We start from the raw sequence: 19,092 nt of genomic DNA on the forward strand, positions 1-19,092 counted from the left end.
GGAATGTCTTTTAATGCCTTTTAACAGAAAGGTCCGTGACGGTATTCCGCCTTTTACCTATTGGTAGTACCGTTGACACTCACCATGGAGCACCCGGTTCGACGCTCGCCCGCCACGTACCAATGTGTTTTTGTATTCTTAAGTACGTTTATTCAACGATTGCCAATTCCGTGGCCATCTGGAGGGCAAAGCCAAATTGGCTTCGAAGAACCGGGGCATCATAAATAGAGCACAGCAATACTTCAAGCCGGCCCACATTCTAGCGCTCTACAAAGCGCAGGTCCAGCCTCACATGGAGTATTGCTGTCATCTCTGGTCTGGCACACCCCAGTATCAGCTCGATTTATTAGACCGCGTGCAACGCAGAGCAGCTCGAATTGTCGGGGACCTAGCGCTCTGTGAACGGCTGGATCACTTGGCGTTGCGTAGAGACGTCGCTTCACTGTGTGTCTTCTACCGCATCTATCACGGGGAGTGTTCCGAAGAGCTGTTCCACCTGATTCCTGCCGCCGAATTTCACCTTCGCACGACACGCCACAACTTACGATATCATCCCCACCATCTGGATGTGTGGCGGTCCTCTACAGTGCGGTTTTCAAGGAGCTTTCTTCCTCATACTACGAAGCTGTGGAATGAGCTTCCTTGTGCGGTGTTTCTAGGACGATACGACATGGGTACCTTCAAGAAAAGCGCGTACACCTTCCTTAAAGGCCGGCAACGCTCTTGTAATTCCTCTGGTGTTGCAAGAGAGTGTGGGCGGCGGTGATCACTTAACACCAGGTGACCCGTACGCTCGTCTGTCCTACTATTCCATAAAAAAAAGGTCCTCTGGACCTCAGGAGAGAGATTCCTCTGTTGTTATAGAGAGTACTGGAGTGATCATTTACCATCAGGTGACTGTGGATATGTATGCTGGTGTGTCCTTCTATCACATAAAAAGTGTTGTGGTTTGTCAGTCGTCGTGCTGGTGCAATTAATTACTCTTGACTCCATCCAAAGGAGTCAAATCTCACCGAGGTGAGCGCAGTAAGGTTCGATAGGTGTCGTATCGCGTTAAGGCGAAGAGTAAGCAGAAAACACGCAAACATGGTGTTTTTAGACAAGTTTTGTGGTGAAAGTATAGCATTTCGAGCTATGAACACTACTTAATCCTGTTACACATATCCTTAAGTCTTATTTGTAGGTTGCTAATGCTTGCTGTTGGTTATAGTTAATACTGCCGAGCCTTTTTGAACTATCGCTTTTGTTTGAAGTTAAACAAGTTTTTTGGCATGACGTGACGCATTTTTTTGGTACTTCTCTCAGAAAAGTTATACTTCTAGCTTGTACTTTTTTGTGTAGGTCCATTTATTCAGATTAGTAGTGAATAACGAGGATTGTAAACATAAAAACTGTTTTCCACCCAAGAATATTGAAAATATTGGCTTTGTTACATAGATGGTGGGCCGGCAGCCGTGAACTCATATCGCTCAAGGTCGCTGGCATTTAGTGTCGCCTTAACTGGGTCGTCCCGTATGCGTTTTAATGTTATTGTTACTATTAGGGCTAAGCATTCCCCTTAAAATCAGATGGATCAACTGCTTGTTCTTTCATTTCGAAAAAAAAAACAGTGTGTGTTTAAGACTATAAGATAGAAGTGAAAATTTTACTAAATCCTTAGAATGATTTTCTATCGTGTGGCCTTCAAATGGTCGTGCACACAAACCGTTTTTTCGCACCAATCATTGACTAAAGTGTTTTAAAAAAGGAAAAGGGTATTACCACCTTATCTCAAATGTGACCGATAGAGGATATAATAATGTAACAAGTAATCAAATTATATAAATATTCGTACAATTATGAAACAGCTCAACATTGTTAACGAAAATGTTTTTGTATATGCGGAACTAATAGCCATTTCGTTATGAATAATTATACGCCCTTCTATTGCAGGAAATATAGGGCTTGTCTTATTAATATATTCGATGGTAGCGGAAAGGTCATTAAAGTTTAAGTAATCTTGGGGTTTATCAACGAAAACCGAGAAACCGTCTCCTCCCATTGACAAGAAACCATTAATGAGAATGTTATATACCGCACTGTCATTCAACATAGAATATTCTGGTAATATACAATCTCCACACAAAATTTGTGCTCTTAAAACCCTTTCCCCAGATTTTTTCTGAAAATCGTATTCAACCTTCATTCCTGAGAATTGCAGAAATTGTCCTGGTGCACGAATGACATTATATTCAGCAACTGAATGTTCTAACATTTTACGAATGTCAGAACCACTCATAGCCACCTTCACAGCTCTATCATCGAACGGCATCACCGTTAGTAAGTCGCCCTGTGTTATATCTGACTCATCATTCACGTGGTTAATAGTCGCTCGGATTCCACCACCTTGCATAACGGCTATAGGAGCATCCGTCCAACCTACTCCTTGGTAGTCTGAGGCATACTTATAGACTAATGCATCAGTTATTAAATTTCCCATGTTACATTCGCGCAAACGACACGAACTCCCATCTAAGAGTACTGCAGTGCTACCAACTGAAATCTCTGAAACTTTCATCACATTCTCGCGATATTTTTCAACGATTTTGACTACGTCAGGGTCTCGAGGAAATGAATTGTTCAGTAAAATAGGACTGCCATTGAAACCAATAATTTCTCCATTTGAATCAAACACTATCTTCAGCTGCCCTAAATATTTTGTATATGCGTATGCTTGTACCACGGGCACTTCTCTTCCTGACGATTGTTTCACTAATTTGGGATATGGTCCTTGTGGAGTTTCACTATCAGGTGCTTTACCGTTCCATAAAAACGTATTTGTATGTCCACCAATAACAAGGTCAATGCTATTAACTTCTTGAGCAATTTTTAAATCAGTAAGGAAACCAGAATGACCTAATGCGATTAAAATATTCACACCTTCACCATTCAATTTCTTTACTTCGTCCTTGATAGCCGTTACTTCGTCAATATATTTAACATTATTTTTTGAAGATAAAACTTTTGTATCTGGTGTTAGATATCCTATTACGCCGATTTTGACTCCATTAATGTCAAACACGACTGAATTTCTTAATTTTTCTTGTGCTTTTAATTCAGGCTCGTCATCGAGGATGAGGTTGGCAGCGAGTGTTGGGCATGATAAATTTGCTATATATGGTATTAATCCTGAAATACCATTGTCGAACTCATGATTTCCCAGTGACTGAAACAAAACATGATCATACTGTATCAATAGATTACAAGAGACTAATTTCTAACTAGATTACCCAAAAGAAGAGAGGTTCTACAGATGGAAAATAACATGCAAGTTATATTTTTGAATAAAAAAGAAAATTAAATAAAGATTCATGAACATGCATACAATAATTTTATTTTATGAAGGCTTTATACGGAATAGAAATAAAAAGCAAAATAACATGAGAGTACAAGCAAACGAGAGAGTTATATTTCTGGCACTTACGTATGTGTAAAAATATTTCTATACTATAAATATTACAAATATTTCTTCAATATGAAATACTTTCGAGTAGACTACGTAAGATGTGATAAATAAAACAATTTTACATTTTATTGTTATATTAACCTAAAATAATACAAAGCGTATGGCAATAAGAAATAAAAGTAGCATCGATAAATTAAAACTAGGGGCAGAATCTGGAACTTGATCCACATTATTCATTGTAATACGCTCAGCCACTTCTGGGTATACGGGGTTTCTTGTTCTTATATATTCTGAAGTACTAGATACCTCATCAAAATCAAGGTTTTGTTTTTCTAGATCAGCTAACATAGTGTATCCATATTCTCCTCTCGCTAAAGGCGCTGGCATAATAATTTTATAGTTTCGTTCCTCTTCAAGATCATAGAATTCAGGAATATTACATTCCCAGCATCGTATTACTGCGTTTACGACTCTAGAACCAGGTTCCTTACTGAAATCATATACAACTCGTACTCCTGAGTACTGTAGAAATTCATCTGACCCTGCTTTTGTATAGCTAGAAACCGATTGTTCGAGAATTGCCTTAACTATGGTTCCATTAACTATAACTGCTACTAAATTTTCTGTTGATGAAATCACGGATAGAAGGTCATTTGTTGTGATATCACCGGGTCTCGGCTCTGGTGCTATTTTACCTTTAAGTCCAGCTCCATGTATTATAGAGACAGAAGCGTCAGTCCAAGTTACACCAACGTACTGTATAGCATAATGAAGTATCATGGAATCAGTTACTAAGTTACCGAGGTTACATTCTTCTTTCTTACAGGAATCCCCATCGAGTACTACTGATGTTTTACCTAAGACCGTCGTTTTAGATGTTGTCATATCAGGTTTTAATTTTTCTAATAGTGTTAATGCTTCTTTGTCCTGAGGAATTGAACTATCGAGAAGTATATAATCTATTTCACTATTGATGATATCTCCTTTTTGATTAAATTTTAACAAAACTTTGCCCAGATACTTTGTATATGCATAGGATTTAATAAGTGGAACAATTTTGCCAGATTTTTGCTTCACCATTAAATGATTTTCGTTATCATCTAAACCACTTTTTGAAGTTGTACCATTTGTGAAGAAGACATTTTGTGTACCAGCTATAACTGCATCAATACCTTCAACTTCTCTTGCAATTTCTATATTTTTTGATGGTGAATGGCCTAGTACAAGTATGATATTGACATTTTCAGCCTTGAGATTGTTTGCTTCTTGTTGCAGTGCTAGTACTTCATCGACGTATTCGATTTTCCCTTCGCTGTCTAATACTGATGAGTCAGGAGACAAGTAACCTAGGAGCCCAATCTTGGTTCCATCAATATCAAAGATCAAATATTTATATATTTTAACAGCTTCATCGCTCTTCACAATCACATTAGATGCTATAATGGTGGGGTCGATGCTTTCCAAAAATGGGGAGAGCTTTGATTCCTTATTTAAATCGTTATTTCCCAGAGACTGTAATCAGAAAATATATAAGAATAAACATTTGTAAATGTCTATGACTGGTTTCGGAATTGTATGAATAATATTGTTCGTATCAGTAGCTAAGGTAATAAACAATGTAATAGCATATAGAAAGCAAAGAAAACAAAAGAACAGACATGATTAATACACAGATTTATGACACCAATTAAAAAACAAACATACACAGCCACCACATAAACTTGAAGGTAATTTTTAAGTGTGTACATACACAATTTTAATTAGTATTTTATGTTACTTGTTGGGTTAATGTGAGAAGGAATCTACATTATAATTTTCTATAACTACGTTACTTGGTTAGTACAGTCTATAATTCTTTCATGCATTTTTGGTCAATATTGATAGCCTATAAAAATGAACACTGGAACTTACTTTCAAATATATTCTTGAACGTAGTATCTTCTTCTTCAATAAATTCCAAATCAAATATGTCAATCAAAATCGATCTATACTTATAACGAATGAAACATAAATATCTGCGCTGCTTTAAATTTGATTTTCGTTGAAATATTAAAGACATTTAGACATATTATGCAAACGACTGCAGTAAAATACATTACATTAATATTTTGTTTTAATTTGATTAAAAAAAGATTTCAAAAGATAAAGGAAAATTAATACTTATTTAGCATTATACCTAAGATATGATCCTTACCTAAAATTAGATAGAAATTAGGGATAGCTATGCTTCAATTATAGTTTGCATCGTCTATCAAGAATTCAAAACCTGAGAAAAAAAAAGAGAGTCCTGATAGCATACACGACCGTGGATTAACTGTATGGGCGTGTTCCCACTTTGTCGTGACGATAGATAATCGTGTAGTTTAAAGTGTCTTATATATTTAAATGGATTTGTTTTTTACACGATTTACTGTCGTCTACATAATTTTTTGCAGTAACAATAGCAATCGTAGCCACTACAAAAATATCGTCTCGTCCTTTACACGTGCTGTTTACCCTTCCCCTCGCAAATTCTTCTTTTCAAAAAGTAATACTTTATTATAATTTCGTCTTCGTCCATTAAACTCAGGAGGCTAAACGCACTACTGATCTCCAAGAAAACCACACTAGATTTGTAGCTTGCTTGTCGAAGGACAAACAGAAAGAGGACACAGACTGTTTAAAAGTTACTGCAAATGATTAAGTTAATAATATAGTTATGTAAGATAAGTTAATTAATTAAAATGTTTTATAGTATATGTATTAGTTAGTAAGTAAATTTTTATGTTTTGTTAACTGTAATAAAGGCTTTATTATTATTTAATTATTAATGATGTGTAAACGACAAAGCGGTTGCCGTGAAACGATAAAATGTCGTCGTGATCCAATGGGAACAGCTAGATACGATAGTCGCTAAACGAAAAAAAATTTGACGACAAACAATCGTATTAATGGGAACAGCTAGAGACGACAGTCGTCGAACGATATATTAATCGTTACGAAATAGTGGGAACGCGCCCTATGTGTTTGTTTATGTTGACGTGTTTCACGTAATGTAACTGAGTATGCAAAAAGACCGGTATTGATTTTCAGTTGTACATACCTTGTATGTATGGTTCGAATGTATTACACGAGTAATACTTATATATATACCGTATATGTGGTTCGTCCGAGCGCCGCGGATAGAAAATATCATCGCTATGAAAATGTCATTTCATTTTGGTGATTGATTTCCACGGGCTTTGTCCGTGTCGCTTGTGATATTATTTAAATGGAAAATAGATAAAAGTTTGTCCCAATTGATAGTCCAACGACCGCCTCGATAATATGCAATATGTTAGAATTTATTGTTAAAAACATGGCGGAAACGTACACTACACCGATTTATAAATTATTGTTATTCATTCAGATAACGAAAAATACTCTACATCACGTCTTAGTAATTCTATGGTAACGTCCTTGGACATAAGTTCTGAATTGTAATGACTAGGTTTTATGAAACCTTACTGCTACAATATTATTTTTTCCGTTAATTTTTAATGTTACCTAGATAGATCCTTTTGTTGTTAGACACCCGGTAAAAACAGGCCATGTTTCTAATTTTAGTGTAAGTACATTATTTGTATGTCTCGATGTATGTTTGTACTTCTTTAACGCAAAAACTACTGAATGGATTTTGATGAAACTTTACAATATTATAGCTTACACACCAGAATAACACATAGGCTATTATTTATAAAACTATCGCGTGAATTATACTTTATATGGCAAAACAACGTTTGCCGGGTCAGCAAGTAGATGTTAATTGTCAGCAATTTTTTTTGACGTTTACACAGCTGTCACAGTCTATCTTGACGTACAAATGATCTAAGATGTTACCTTATGCCTGTCACTTTGTTTATTTTATCTGTTTATATCCAGCGTGGCACTACAATACCGACATTAAATAAATACACGTGAAGTACTTAACGGTTATCGTAAAACAAATATTCAAAGATAAAACACATAATTCACCTAAATAAATAGATTTTCTATAACATCATTTCGGAACACCCTGTAAGTAATCTAGTAGTGATGACTCATTGAGTCTCGTGCCAGATTTTGGCGAGACAACACGTCCTGAGGATGCCTCGTGTAGAGGCGAAACACGTGTCGAATTGTTTAAAAACAAATATTGGCGGAATTAACACTAAAGAAAACTTAAATCATTTGTATAATTATGGATTTCCGCAAAGTAACGCCTACTTCAATAAATTTTAGTTTCTGCCAATCGCGCTCAATCGGGAAGTCTAAAATCTATATCATTTCGGGATTCGGGATTTACAAGCAAACGAATTATATATAAAATATTGGCGGAATTAACACTAAAGAAAACTTAAATCATTTGTAGAAACTAAAATATATAAAATGAAAATTAAATTTATTTCCAGCGAAAACATGCAAAAATTACTGAACGTATCGTTATGGCACTTTGACTATTTGATCAATATTCTATAATTTTGATTTATTTTTGTAAACATATTTTTCCTTATATTATATTGTTTGGATATTTTTTTATAATTCGGTATTTAATAACTGTCAACTTATTGAGCGAAGCTGAGCGGAGCTCCCACTGGGTGACTCCAATTGGTTTCTGTGTTAAACTGTTTCTCGGCCATTTCTGAACCGATTTTCAAAATTTTTGAACTCATAGAAAGCTTTTGAAAATCTCTAGGTTATTGTGTAGACAGAATTATGAATTTCGACTTGATTCAATTATTATAATTAAAAACAAACATGATTTACAAATTATTCCAAATTAGAACGCGCTATTTATATTTATTTAAAAATTGAGCCCATTGATCAAATCACGTAAAGTTTTAATTGTAACACTGCTATCAATCGAGAGTGATTCGACTGCCAGGTTCTTAATTATTGAATTTGAAAATCAGCACAAGTTTCTCATGTGACGAACAAGGCGCTAATTCCTCATGTTTAAATATGGCGCCAAATTACAAAAGATTATTTTTACTGTTTTTGTTTGGATTAATTTTGTTTTGTTTTTGTACACAGACTTAGTTTACCTCGCTACGCTCATATACGCCGCAGCGAAGCGGTACGACGAGCGATTGCGGCATCCTAGTAATCTTAATATATATAAATTACGTGACACGTTGTTTGTCCGCGATGGACTCCTAAACTAATGAACGGATTTTAATGGGGATTACTTCATGGAGTGCAGTTTGGTCCAACTTGAGAGATAGGATAGTTTTTATTTCGATTTGGGACCTATAATTATTTTTATTTTCAATATTTGTTTTGTATGGACATATTTTCTATGAAAGAATTTATTGACGCACGGTTTGACAGTACCGCTGTGAAACAATTTCACTATAACAACAGGGAGCATTTTTTACGAAATAATTCTTGCTGTTTTGAAATATTATTGGCAAATTCCTATAAAACAGTAGTTTTTTATTATCTACAGAACAACATCTGTCGGGGCAGCTGGTATATAGTATAATATAAAGCTTAATATAAATTGTATCACATCAAACATAGTACTTATATATTTTTCACAGCTCGGAAGCAACAAATAAACAAAAACATGAAGCTGAACGTCCTGCTCGTCTCGTCCCTTATTGTCATAAAAAAAAGTTTTTAAAACCGTTTACATCAGTTTTATGTTAGTTGCCGCAATATTTTGTGGCAAATAGTACTTGTTGAGGACGCCAACTTCAAAATGGTATATAAGCATTTAAAACAGACCTGCTCACCAAGCAATATTAATACCCTAAACACATGGTCGGATTTGGTACTGCCGGTCCATCGGAAGTCCGCACCAATTGGTCCGGCGTCGTACTCGGTACGGCCCAGATAGTAAAAATAATAATTTTGTGCGATGGACGATCCGACTTTAAATCGAGTATGGTCCGCTACCAGACCGCGTTCGATGGTTCGGCCGTTGGTACGGCCATAATCGGATTTGGTAATCCGATCATGTGTTTAGGGTATAACGTAAAAACTTCACAAGTGCTAGCTGCAAAACGTCGTGCTGTTTGATGACTGTGATGAAAAATGTAACTTATTAAGAGATTCGCTGTTTTTTAAGGGCAGTAACGTAAGACTGGCGGTTAGAAGATTATATTTATTGATTCATATACAAAATACAAACACAAAATAATTTTTGTATAAGACCATTTAAATTATTATTTCTTTATCTTCGAGTATTGCCCATTTGAAACTAAATGATAATCAGCGTTCCTTATAATAAACTTTATGGTTGGGCACAGACCATCAAATCAAATAAAATCAAATTCACTGTATTGATTTAGTTCAAGGAAATGACACTAATGAATGTTTAAAGTTTTCATTTCTCTTTCAAGAAGAAGAAGTTGCAAGAAACTCATTGCTATCAACATTTACAGCTTCATCGTTATACTAGATCTTTACAAATATTCAACATGAAATGACTTATGTGTATTTTGTTGGTTGAAGGAAAAGTGTAAACAATTCGATAGATTTGGATTCAAACCTCAGTGTTCTTGCATTATTTATCTTACATGTATTTATTTTTATACTATTGTCATTACGTGCCATCATTAATAAATATCAGCCTCTCTAACCTAACTTTAAGCTTTAAGGGTTAATGTATACACTTTAATAATAAAGTCCCAGCCACTGTTCAGGCATTATCTATAAATAAATTTATAAGAAAATGGCTCTGTCGTAAATCGGTCGGACAGCCTGGGACTAGATTACGATTATTTTATAGCGATAGAAATGACTGTACAATATTGTATATTTTTATTGGAAAAAGCGCAAAAAATAATGTTGGGAGAGTTTCCTGCGCCGCTTCTTCTCTCTCAGAGCGCCATTTGTTTCCGAAGCGGTTGTAGTATCTAGTATATTACAAATGACATCAAAAAAAATTGTAAAGGAATCAATTTTGAGAAAATAAATGCCTTTTATGCCTTTTTAATTAACAACAACATTTAATTCACTATTTTACCGTGTTCTAATATTTTGTTTCTACGTGTGACACACGAATACGACACCGACGCGACACTCACAACAAAATAATGATAACGCCACCACCTTAATGCAAATACAGCTTAATTGTAGACCAGATGTAATATACACAATGTAAAAGGGCTTTTATATTGTAATATGTTTTTTTTTGACTTTTAACATTGAGCTATTTAAGTTATAGCTTAGAGTAAGGATTGGTGTCCGCTGCGCTCCGACTGGATACCGCAGGCGTAGCTGCAAACTGCGGAAACTAATACTACGCTCAAGTGGGCGTACTCGAGCTAGTCTCCAACAATGCGTGAACACGTCAACACGTGCCACATGTTCTGTTAAACTATGCAAATAATTGAAACTAAAATGCCAAGTTGTGTAGTAAAACTTTGAAAAAATAATACTACAAGAAATAAGAAAGACACTGGGATCACATAGCATCAGTAAGTATTTTGTATTTTATTAATTTCAATTTAAAATAACACGAAGCGTATATAAGTTACAAAATACTAGATTTAAAGATGCCATTGAGTGTCAAGATGCCACGCACACAAGCATCTAATAGTTGCCGTAATAAAAAAGCTATTGTTCTTAGGTAGTGCGGTATCTAGTTTGAGCGCAGCGGAGACCAATCCTTAATCTAAGATTGTTTGTAAGCAAATTTCCTGCCTTGTCACCAAACATGTATTAAGTTTAATTAAAATTAAAATAATTTCCCTGATCTTTAACGACGTAAGAAACCTGGTTTAATTTATTTTTTATCAACTCTCGTTGAACAGACTTTGTACTATACATATTCAAATTTCAAACAAACGACTTTTTCATTTTTTTTGAGAGCTTTTATTAGATTGGCATTTGATTTTTGGAGCAATTAAGCCGTATTTGCGATGAGCTAATAAAATCTGTGTTACTCACGACGGCATCTGGTTCTAGAGCATTGAGGAACTCAGCAGCAATCTTCCATTTGTATATTGTGAACCAGGCGGTTCCTGTGTAGGTGTCTCCAGCATTAAGATATAACACAGGTGGTCCTTGACCTGAGGCAGCTGCTTTCCGAGCTTCCTTAACTCTGAAATGTGTAATATGAGTATGAGTTATATTTACATCACCATCTTCCTTTGACGCAGATGACGATTAGTTGTAATGATGAATTAATTACATTCAGTTTATTCTTTAGACATTCAAATTCATATATTTTTTATTCATAAAAAAACTACGTTTAAAAAACCGAAGGCGGTCGCTCCATTCCCAATCTGCGGTATCATTAAGAAAGTCATTTATGTTATAGTAACCTTTACCACACAAACGTTTCTTAACAACTCTTTTGAATAACGTAATACTTTTGTTTTAAACATTTTCTGGAATCTTGCTGTAAAAACTCACTAACTTGACTTAGTAGTAGGCATTATAAGTTTACATCTGTTCCTGGTGTTAACATTATGGTTATGACAGTTTCTAGCAAATTCACTTATGTGCCTATGCGCAAACTTTACATTGTCAAGAATATATTGAGAAGCAACAGTCAAGATGTTAAAAATATATCTAATATCTTTAAATGAGCAATTCTTGTATATATATATATATATATATATATTCTGAATCTCGGAAACGGCTCCAACGATTTTAATAAAATTTAGTATACAGGTAGTTTCGGGGGCGAGAATTCGACCTAGCTAGGTTTCAATATTAAAAAATGTAATTTATCCGTGTTTTATATATATATATTATATACACAAGACTATAATAGCTCAGATGGGACATTGGGTGATCTGGAAAGCAGAAGACCCTGGTTCGAATCCAGATGTCCTATAGTATTTTTTTTTTCAAGTTTTGTACATTCTTAAAAATCCGAGCAAGGCTCGGTCGTCCAGATATTTAATTTAATATGAGTACCTAGCCCACACGATCTTTAGTCAAATTAAATTTGATATAATATAAAAACTGCTTATCAACATAATCTGTGTATTTGATGCTGATCTACGAAGTTTTTCTGCTTTTTTCTTACTTTTGGCTAGAAACCAAAAGCAACAGTTATTTTAACATTATTAATAATAAAGCCTCTATTTTTATCTTAACTTACATATAAAAACATCAGCTAACATAATATGAAATCAAATTAAAATCTTAATTTACACATTACATTAAAATTGCATATATTTTTAGAAAGTTGAATAGAAGGGGCCTTACCCCTAGTGGGTATAGGCCTCCTCTAACAGCTTCCAGGTTTTGCTCGTTTTTTTTTCATTGTCCCAATCCTTTCTAGCATTTTTTTTAATTTCGTCAACCCAGCTTTCTTTAGGACGGTACTAGCTTTCTTGCCACTTGGACCTGCTCAGTTTTCAGCCAAAAGCGTTTTATAATTACAAATATTTAAACTCATATTAAATAATATGTTATGTTGTTCATAACCCTCACTTCTAGGATTAATACACAAATTAAATATGAAAAACAAAATTTTATGAACGATGCGGGATTCGAACCCAAGTTCCGTGCCGGTGCTCTAACAAACTGAGCTAACCGTTCGAGTACCGCCTCGTTATAAAATTCTGTTTGCTTTGTTCAACTCTCAGGTTGTGGCTTCATCTACAGGATCTACTTTACAGTTGTTGGGGTTCAGCAGGTTATCAAAAAAATTAACAAAAATTTTGATTTTCAAATTTTATTTGTGTCATATTAAATACCAATTTACCAGTGGAAGGCTCCTTTGCACAGGAAGCCGGCTAATGATAGAGATTATGGGTACCACAACGGCGCCTATTTCTGCTGTGAAGCAGTAATTTGTAAACATTACTGTGTTTCGGTCTGAAGGGCGCCGTAGCTAGTGAAATTACTGGGCAAATGATACTTAACATCTTATGTCCTATCTATACCTATGCGATGGACCGACCAACTTAAGTCGGCTGTGGGCGATTCATTCAACGAGTGTGTGAACTGTCCGCCAGCAGGGAAAAGTGGCGAATGCTCGTGAGGCGAATCACATCTGTCCCAAAAGATGCCACAAAACGTGATAACTACGACCGCTTTGCTAAGAGTGTAAAGAAGAAGAAGAAGATATAAAGTGGTGGCGAACTATTTTTCAGTACACCTGTTCGGAGAACAAATAAGTTAATAACAAATAGTTACTCTTGTGTCAATAACAGACTATAATATACTCTATGGCGCTTGCAAGTTTGGCGCCATTGTATCGGACGTGCGGGGAACTGTCTTTTTTAGCCACATGGTACCTTGTAGGACGGACGAATCTTTAATATACAGTTTATCAGTATACACTCTTTTTTTACATAGCCCTTTAAATTGTGACAAGTTGGTTACTAATTATTATATAGAAGGCATTGAACAGCCCAAACAACACCAGTATATAATATTATAAAATAAATAAATATATTACACATCATTAGAACTGATTCCGACATACTTCGAAATAAGACACAAAATATTGAGTACAAGAGTGTCATTACGGCAGCATTTCATCCGGGAGGCGCTGCGGCCGGTTCGATTTTAGGTACTAATGTGTTTTTCAAATTCATACGTTCGTTTATTCGACGCTCTTACAGTGAAGGAAAACATCGTGAAGAAACTTTACATACACTGCGAACATATTATTTCTGTGTAAAATCGACTTACTAGGCTTAACACGAAATGAACCCTGGGTGTTTTCACGCAAATTAGGCGCACAGTAGACATGGATTTGCGAAAAATAGCTCAGAATACCATACCATACCAAGGTTCATTTTTAGACGAGAGCGAACAGAGAACAGTTCACAGCTACGGTGGACAATACGATCTACCCTCACTTACATATTGGGTACAGCAGGCGCTATTTTCCCGCTACTTTAAGGTACTTTTGGCTGTTAAGGACCACAGCCAAGTACTTGGGTATGACCCTCGACTCCCAAGCTCGGCCTAGAAACGCCCTCACTGATACCCCTAACAAACTCTCGTTTGACCTGGATCGCCTCTTGGCATTCGGGAATAACCAGATACACGTAGACTCATCTCCCGTTTGTGATCATCCTTTTGATATCACTAGTTCCATCTTCTGTGCGGGATACTCCCAAGGGAGTGCCGCTCCCGCCTCTTTGTCCCCAAGAGAAGGTCGCCTACGATAAAGGCTTAGCGGGCACTTCCCCAAAGCTAACCTCAGGTGGTGTTTTAAGTGGGTAGGCTCAAAAAACGCTGTCAGATCTAGAGCCAATGTGACTAAGGATAAAACTTGTAAGATGACAAAACATATTACCTAAGTAGTAAAACCGTTGGCTTTCACAACGGTGTACCCGTTCCAACTACCCGCTCCGTAGGTACCAACGTGTTTTCGACGATCCGCCGCTTTATAAAGCCGGCTCTTGTGGTTCTTCTGGCAATGCAATAGAGTATGGGCCGGTGTGATAATATATCAAGTGACTCGTATGTAATATGTGTGCTCGTTTATCCCGAATATTAGTAAGGCAAGCTTTTACGCGTGAATCTCTCTGTAAGACAATTAAATCACGCAGCACTCATTTTTCAAGCTTTTCTTATGTTACCAATTTGCTTTAAATGGATCAATATTCTGTTTTATTTGCTCATGTGTTGTGGGTATCCTAACTGTAATGTCTCGCGTTTGGCCACAGGTGAAACAACTGTTGTTCAGTAACGAGCACGGTGACGTACGCTCCGAACGACGTCACACGGTTAATGTCACTGTCGATGTCATGGCAGTGATTGATTGTTAACATATATTTAATTCAGACAAGATGTCAAGACACTACACTAACATCAAACCAAGACGCTTTTTCTGCGTATTTTAATGCGAATCAGCTTCTACCATTGCATTAAATTCATCATAATTTACCTTAGTGGCTTCCTGATGAGTGAGTGGTGACCTCGGGATTGATTCTTCCATTTATTTTAATTCGCACGGTTTTTTCATTAGCCGCATGCCCTCCAAACACAGCATTGATATTGCAAGCTTCTCCTGCGTAAGTTCCACGCCGGGACTAGTCTTTAAAATTACTGTAATTTTCAAAATATCCTTACTTTATATAATAAACAATCGAGAGTGACGTGACAAAAGTTTCACTTCGAAATCTCACACTAATGCGATTTTATTGTAATTCATATTATTAGCCAATATCTACGCCAAAACGGTAATTTCATGCATAACCTTTACTATTAATGCTATAATATGCTGGGTATTATTATTCTAAGCTGTACACTTGTGTTATTTAATAGAATTAGGTTAAATCCATTGCTATTTAAGAAGTATTTTTTTAGATTATTATAATATGTATAATGTTATGATGATCTTTAGTTTTAATTTCGTTCTTTCTAATTTTTTTAGCCTCAAAAAACTTTTTTCTCTAGTCTTCATTAAATAAGGAAGGTAGAGAAAGAAAAGCGAATTTTCAATTTATTTGGCATTTATTGTTTACCTTTCATAATAAGTAGAAAATAATTAAATCCAACTACCTATAGGTATAGGTAAGTTTATTACATACATATTACATATAGGTAAGTTTATTACATACTACATTTTTGTATACTCGTAGGTACAGTATCAAATATTGGTATTTCAATACCAATTTAAGTTTTATATTAAGTTAGGTACTTATATTTCGCATGTAGAATCTGTAAAATCACTTTTGTAGATAAACTATTAAATGTCTGTAGAATGCAATTTACCTACTATCCCAGAACTTAATTAAGATCATAAGGCACATAGTTACATGATAACCTTTAAAATTTCATTAGCAGGGGCTTAAAGAAAAAAATGAGGTAAAAGTATTTGTTTACGTATTTATTACTACATATAACTAATCTCGGGTCGTTGTGTGGCCTGAGATATCTATCTACCAGTCTGCTACATCCAACCCAAATTATGCTAAACGTTTTGAAAATACTATATAAAATGAGAAAGACAAAAAAGTCAAACACAGGATATCCACATAACCCAATGCTTTTCGAGAGCCTTCCATAAAATATTATAAAGCGTAGAAACTTTATTTGAAACATTAATCTGAACTGCCACAATCGGCTAAAATATGAGATTCATAGCTACCCATAGCTTTCACGATTCTGCTTAATTCTGCATTTTTGGAATTCTGCAACATTATTCGCTACGCCCAAAAAATAGGATCAATAATTGTGCAAAAATAGCTGAATTCTACAATTCACTAACTAATTTCACAATTTCATAATCACGTTCACTATTATCAACTATGTTATACATTACCTACCACAAAAATTGGAATCATAATATTGCTCATTATATGAAATATACCTAATTTTAAGATAAGTATAAATATAACTTATATAACACGTGCTATATAATCCCTTAAAAAATAGATAATCATAAAAAAAAACATATCACCCTTTAATTTTCAATAAGTACCTAAGTTTAAATTAGGAATGCTAATCACTAGCAAAAAGATTCCTTTACGTACAAACAGACACAGAGCACGTAGGTACGTAATAAAAATATGACAGACTATCATGGACGTACAACAAACAACTATAATCACATGCTAAAAATTGTCTGAAGGTCACGCGTATTAGGTAGAGTTTTCCTTCTTTTGTGTTTCGACTGCGCTTTGAATACAATGCCACACAATGACAAAGTGTTCAGTGAAAAACTGTCCAAATAACAACAAAATATCCAAACTTAAAAACAAAGGGATGTCTAATTTGAGGTAAGTGTCTCTTGAAATAAAAAAAGTCTAGTTGTTTATTATACGTCTATGCAAACTATAAAAAATTATTGCATTTTCATCGGTGGTAGATAAAAGTATGCAGTTTTATAGTTCAATCCGTTGTTATTGAGAGAAAATTACATTAACTGATTCCGTTACATAAAAAAAATTACGTACTTACGCTACGTTACAAAAAATACATACCTACCAAGCTCAAAAAAGAGTGTACAAAAGCAATAATTGTCAATGAGTTGTCTTGGACAATCTTATAACACCTTAATATATAAACCTTATAAATTACTTACGTATTTCTTGGTAAAAACGTTTTTTACTTACTAGTACTACTATTTAGAATTTAACGCCTAATACTGTTAGTCCACTTTCGTTATTTTATGCTGAAGCCACTGTTATGCTATGTGACATAAGCATGATATGGATACTACGATACTTAATATTATTACTTCTAAAGTTGATTGAGATTTATCCGTACTCGACGGTAAGAATCTATCAGGCATCCCAACATTAACTGGTTCAATTATATAAATGTCATTTACTTTATCTTCATTTAAAACTTTTATACGTCCGTCAATATCCGGATCTATAGGACTATATTTACTAAGATAATCTAAAATACAAGTGATCTCGCCATAGGTAAGAACTTCTTTTTCTAGATTCTCAAATATTGAATAACCATCGCCACCCTCAGACAAAAACGTCGACATTATAACTTTATATTGTAAATCATCTCGAACGTCACTCACTTTATCACAATCAACGCACATGCTTTTAGCGCTTACCACGCGATTTCCTAGCAAATTAGCTAAATCATAAACAACTTCTAATCCAGAGGCTTGCAGAAACTGTCCTGGTGTATCAACCCTTCTCCACGAATCAACTGAGTGCTCCAACGCTTTCAGTAGAACGCTTCCGTTCATGCTAACTATGCAGAGTGTATCTGTAAATGGCATAACATTTATCCAGTCGCCTCTGGTCAAGAGAAATGGTTTTTCAGATCGATTTATTGAAGACCGTATTCTACCACCTTGTATCACTGCAATATTAACATCTGCAAATCCAGCGTGTCTTTTTGTGTAGTCTAACATTGCATCAGTCATAACATTACCTAAATTACATTCAAACAATCGACAGCTTTCACCATTCAATAGCACAGATGATGTTCCAACAATTTTATTATTGATCCGATTAACTTCTCCACGATATTTATTAACAATTTCTAGAACTTCTGGGTCCTTCGGTACTAAATCGTTTAAAAGAATTGGTTCACCATTGAAATCTATAATATCTCCAGCATCATTGAATAAAAGATGTAGTTTTCCCATATACTTAGTGTAGGCGTAAGCTTGCACAACTAAAGTTTTTCTACCTGACTTCTGAATGACTGTTACAGGATACGCCCCTTGTCGAAATTCTGGAATTTCTGAAGTATTTTTATTAGTCAAGAAAGTGTTAGAATGTCCTCCAATAACTAAATCAATACCATCTACTTCAGCAGCTATTTCCAAGTCTTTTATAAAACCAGAATGTCCTAGTGCGATAACAATGTTTACATCATGACTTTTTAACTTATTTACTTCTCGTCTAAGTGCCGGTATCTCGTCTTCATATTTCACTTTATTTTTTGGAGCAAGAAACTTTGTATCTGGTGTAACATATCCAATCACACCAATTTGAACACCATTTTTCTGTAAAACAACTGATTTATATAAATTTGTTTCTGCTTCTAGGAGTGGAACCTCGTCTAGTATAAGATTAGCTGCCAAAACGGGTGAAGTTAGGTTTCTAATAAAAGGTAGCAATCCATCCACTTGTTCGTCGAATTCGTGATTTCCAAGACACTGAAAAAAAATATTTGAAGACAGATATATTATTTCAATTCACATCTATATAGCCTAATAACTCAACAAAAATACGACTTAATTTAAAATTAAACAACTTCGTTATCATAATTTTTATTAAAACTCAACTCAATAGTATACA

At 35.0% G+C, this 19,092-nt stretch overlaps 1 protein-coding gene across 12 annotated transcripts in view; it reads right to left on the minus strand.

The window, feature by feature from the left end:
- LOC126965958 (protein 5NUC-like) overlaps nucleotides 1-19,092 on the minus strand; it is a 203,257-nt gene that overhangs the window by 114,037 nt on the left and 70,128 nt on the right. For 2 of the 12 annotated variants that reach the window (XM_050809784.1, XM_050809789.1), the window contains exon 3: nucleotides 11,342-11,495. The exons of 4 other annotated variants lie outside the window; for them this stretch is intronic. In XM_050809784.1, coding sequence (XP_050665741.1) covers nucleotides 11,342-11,495 — 154 coding nt within the window. Of the gene's footprint in view, nucleotides 1-1,323; nucleotides 3,206-3,561; nucleotides 4,958-11,341; nucleotides 11,496-16,973; nucleotides 18,951-19,092 lie in introns of those variants that run through there. 6 more of the 12 variants (XM_050809792.1, XM_050809795.1, XM_050809790.1 and 3 more) reach the window with 6 other exon arrangements.

The sequence above is a fragment of the Leptidea sinapis genome, chromosome 9 (genome assembly GCF_905404315.1).
Source record: "Leptidea sinapis chromosome 9, ilLepSina1.1, whole genome shotgun sequence".
In the NCBI taxonomy this organism is placed as follows: domain Eukaryota; kingdom Metazoa; phylum Arthropoda; class Insecta; order Lepidoptera; family Pieridae; genus Leptidea; species Leptidea sinapis.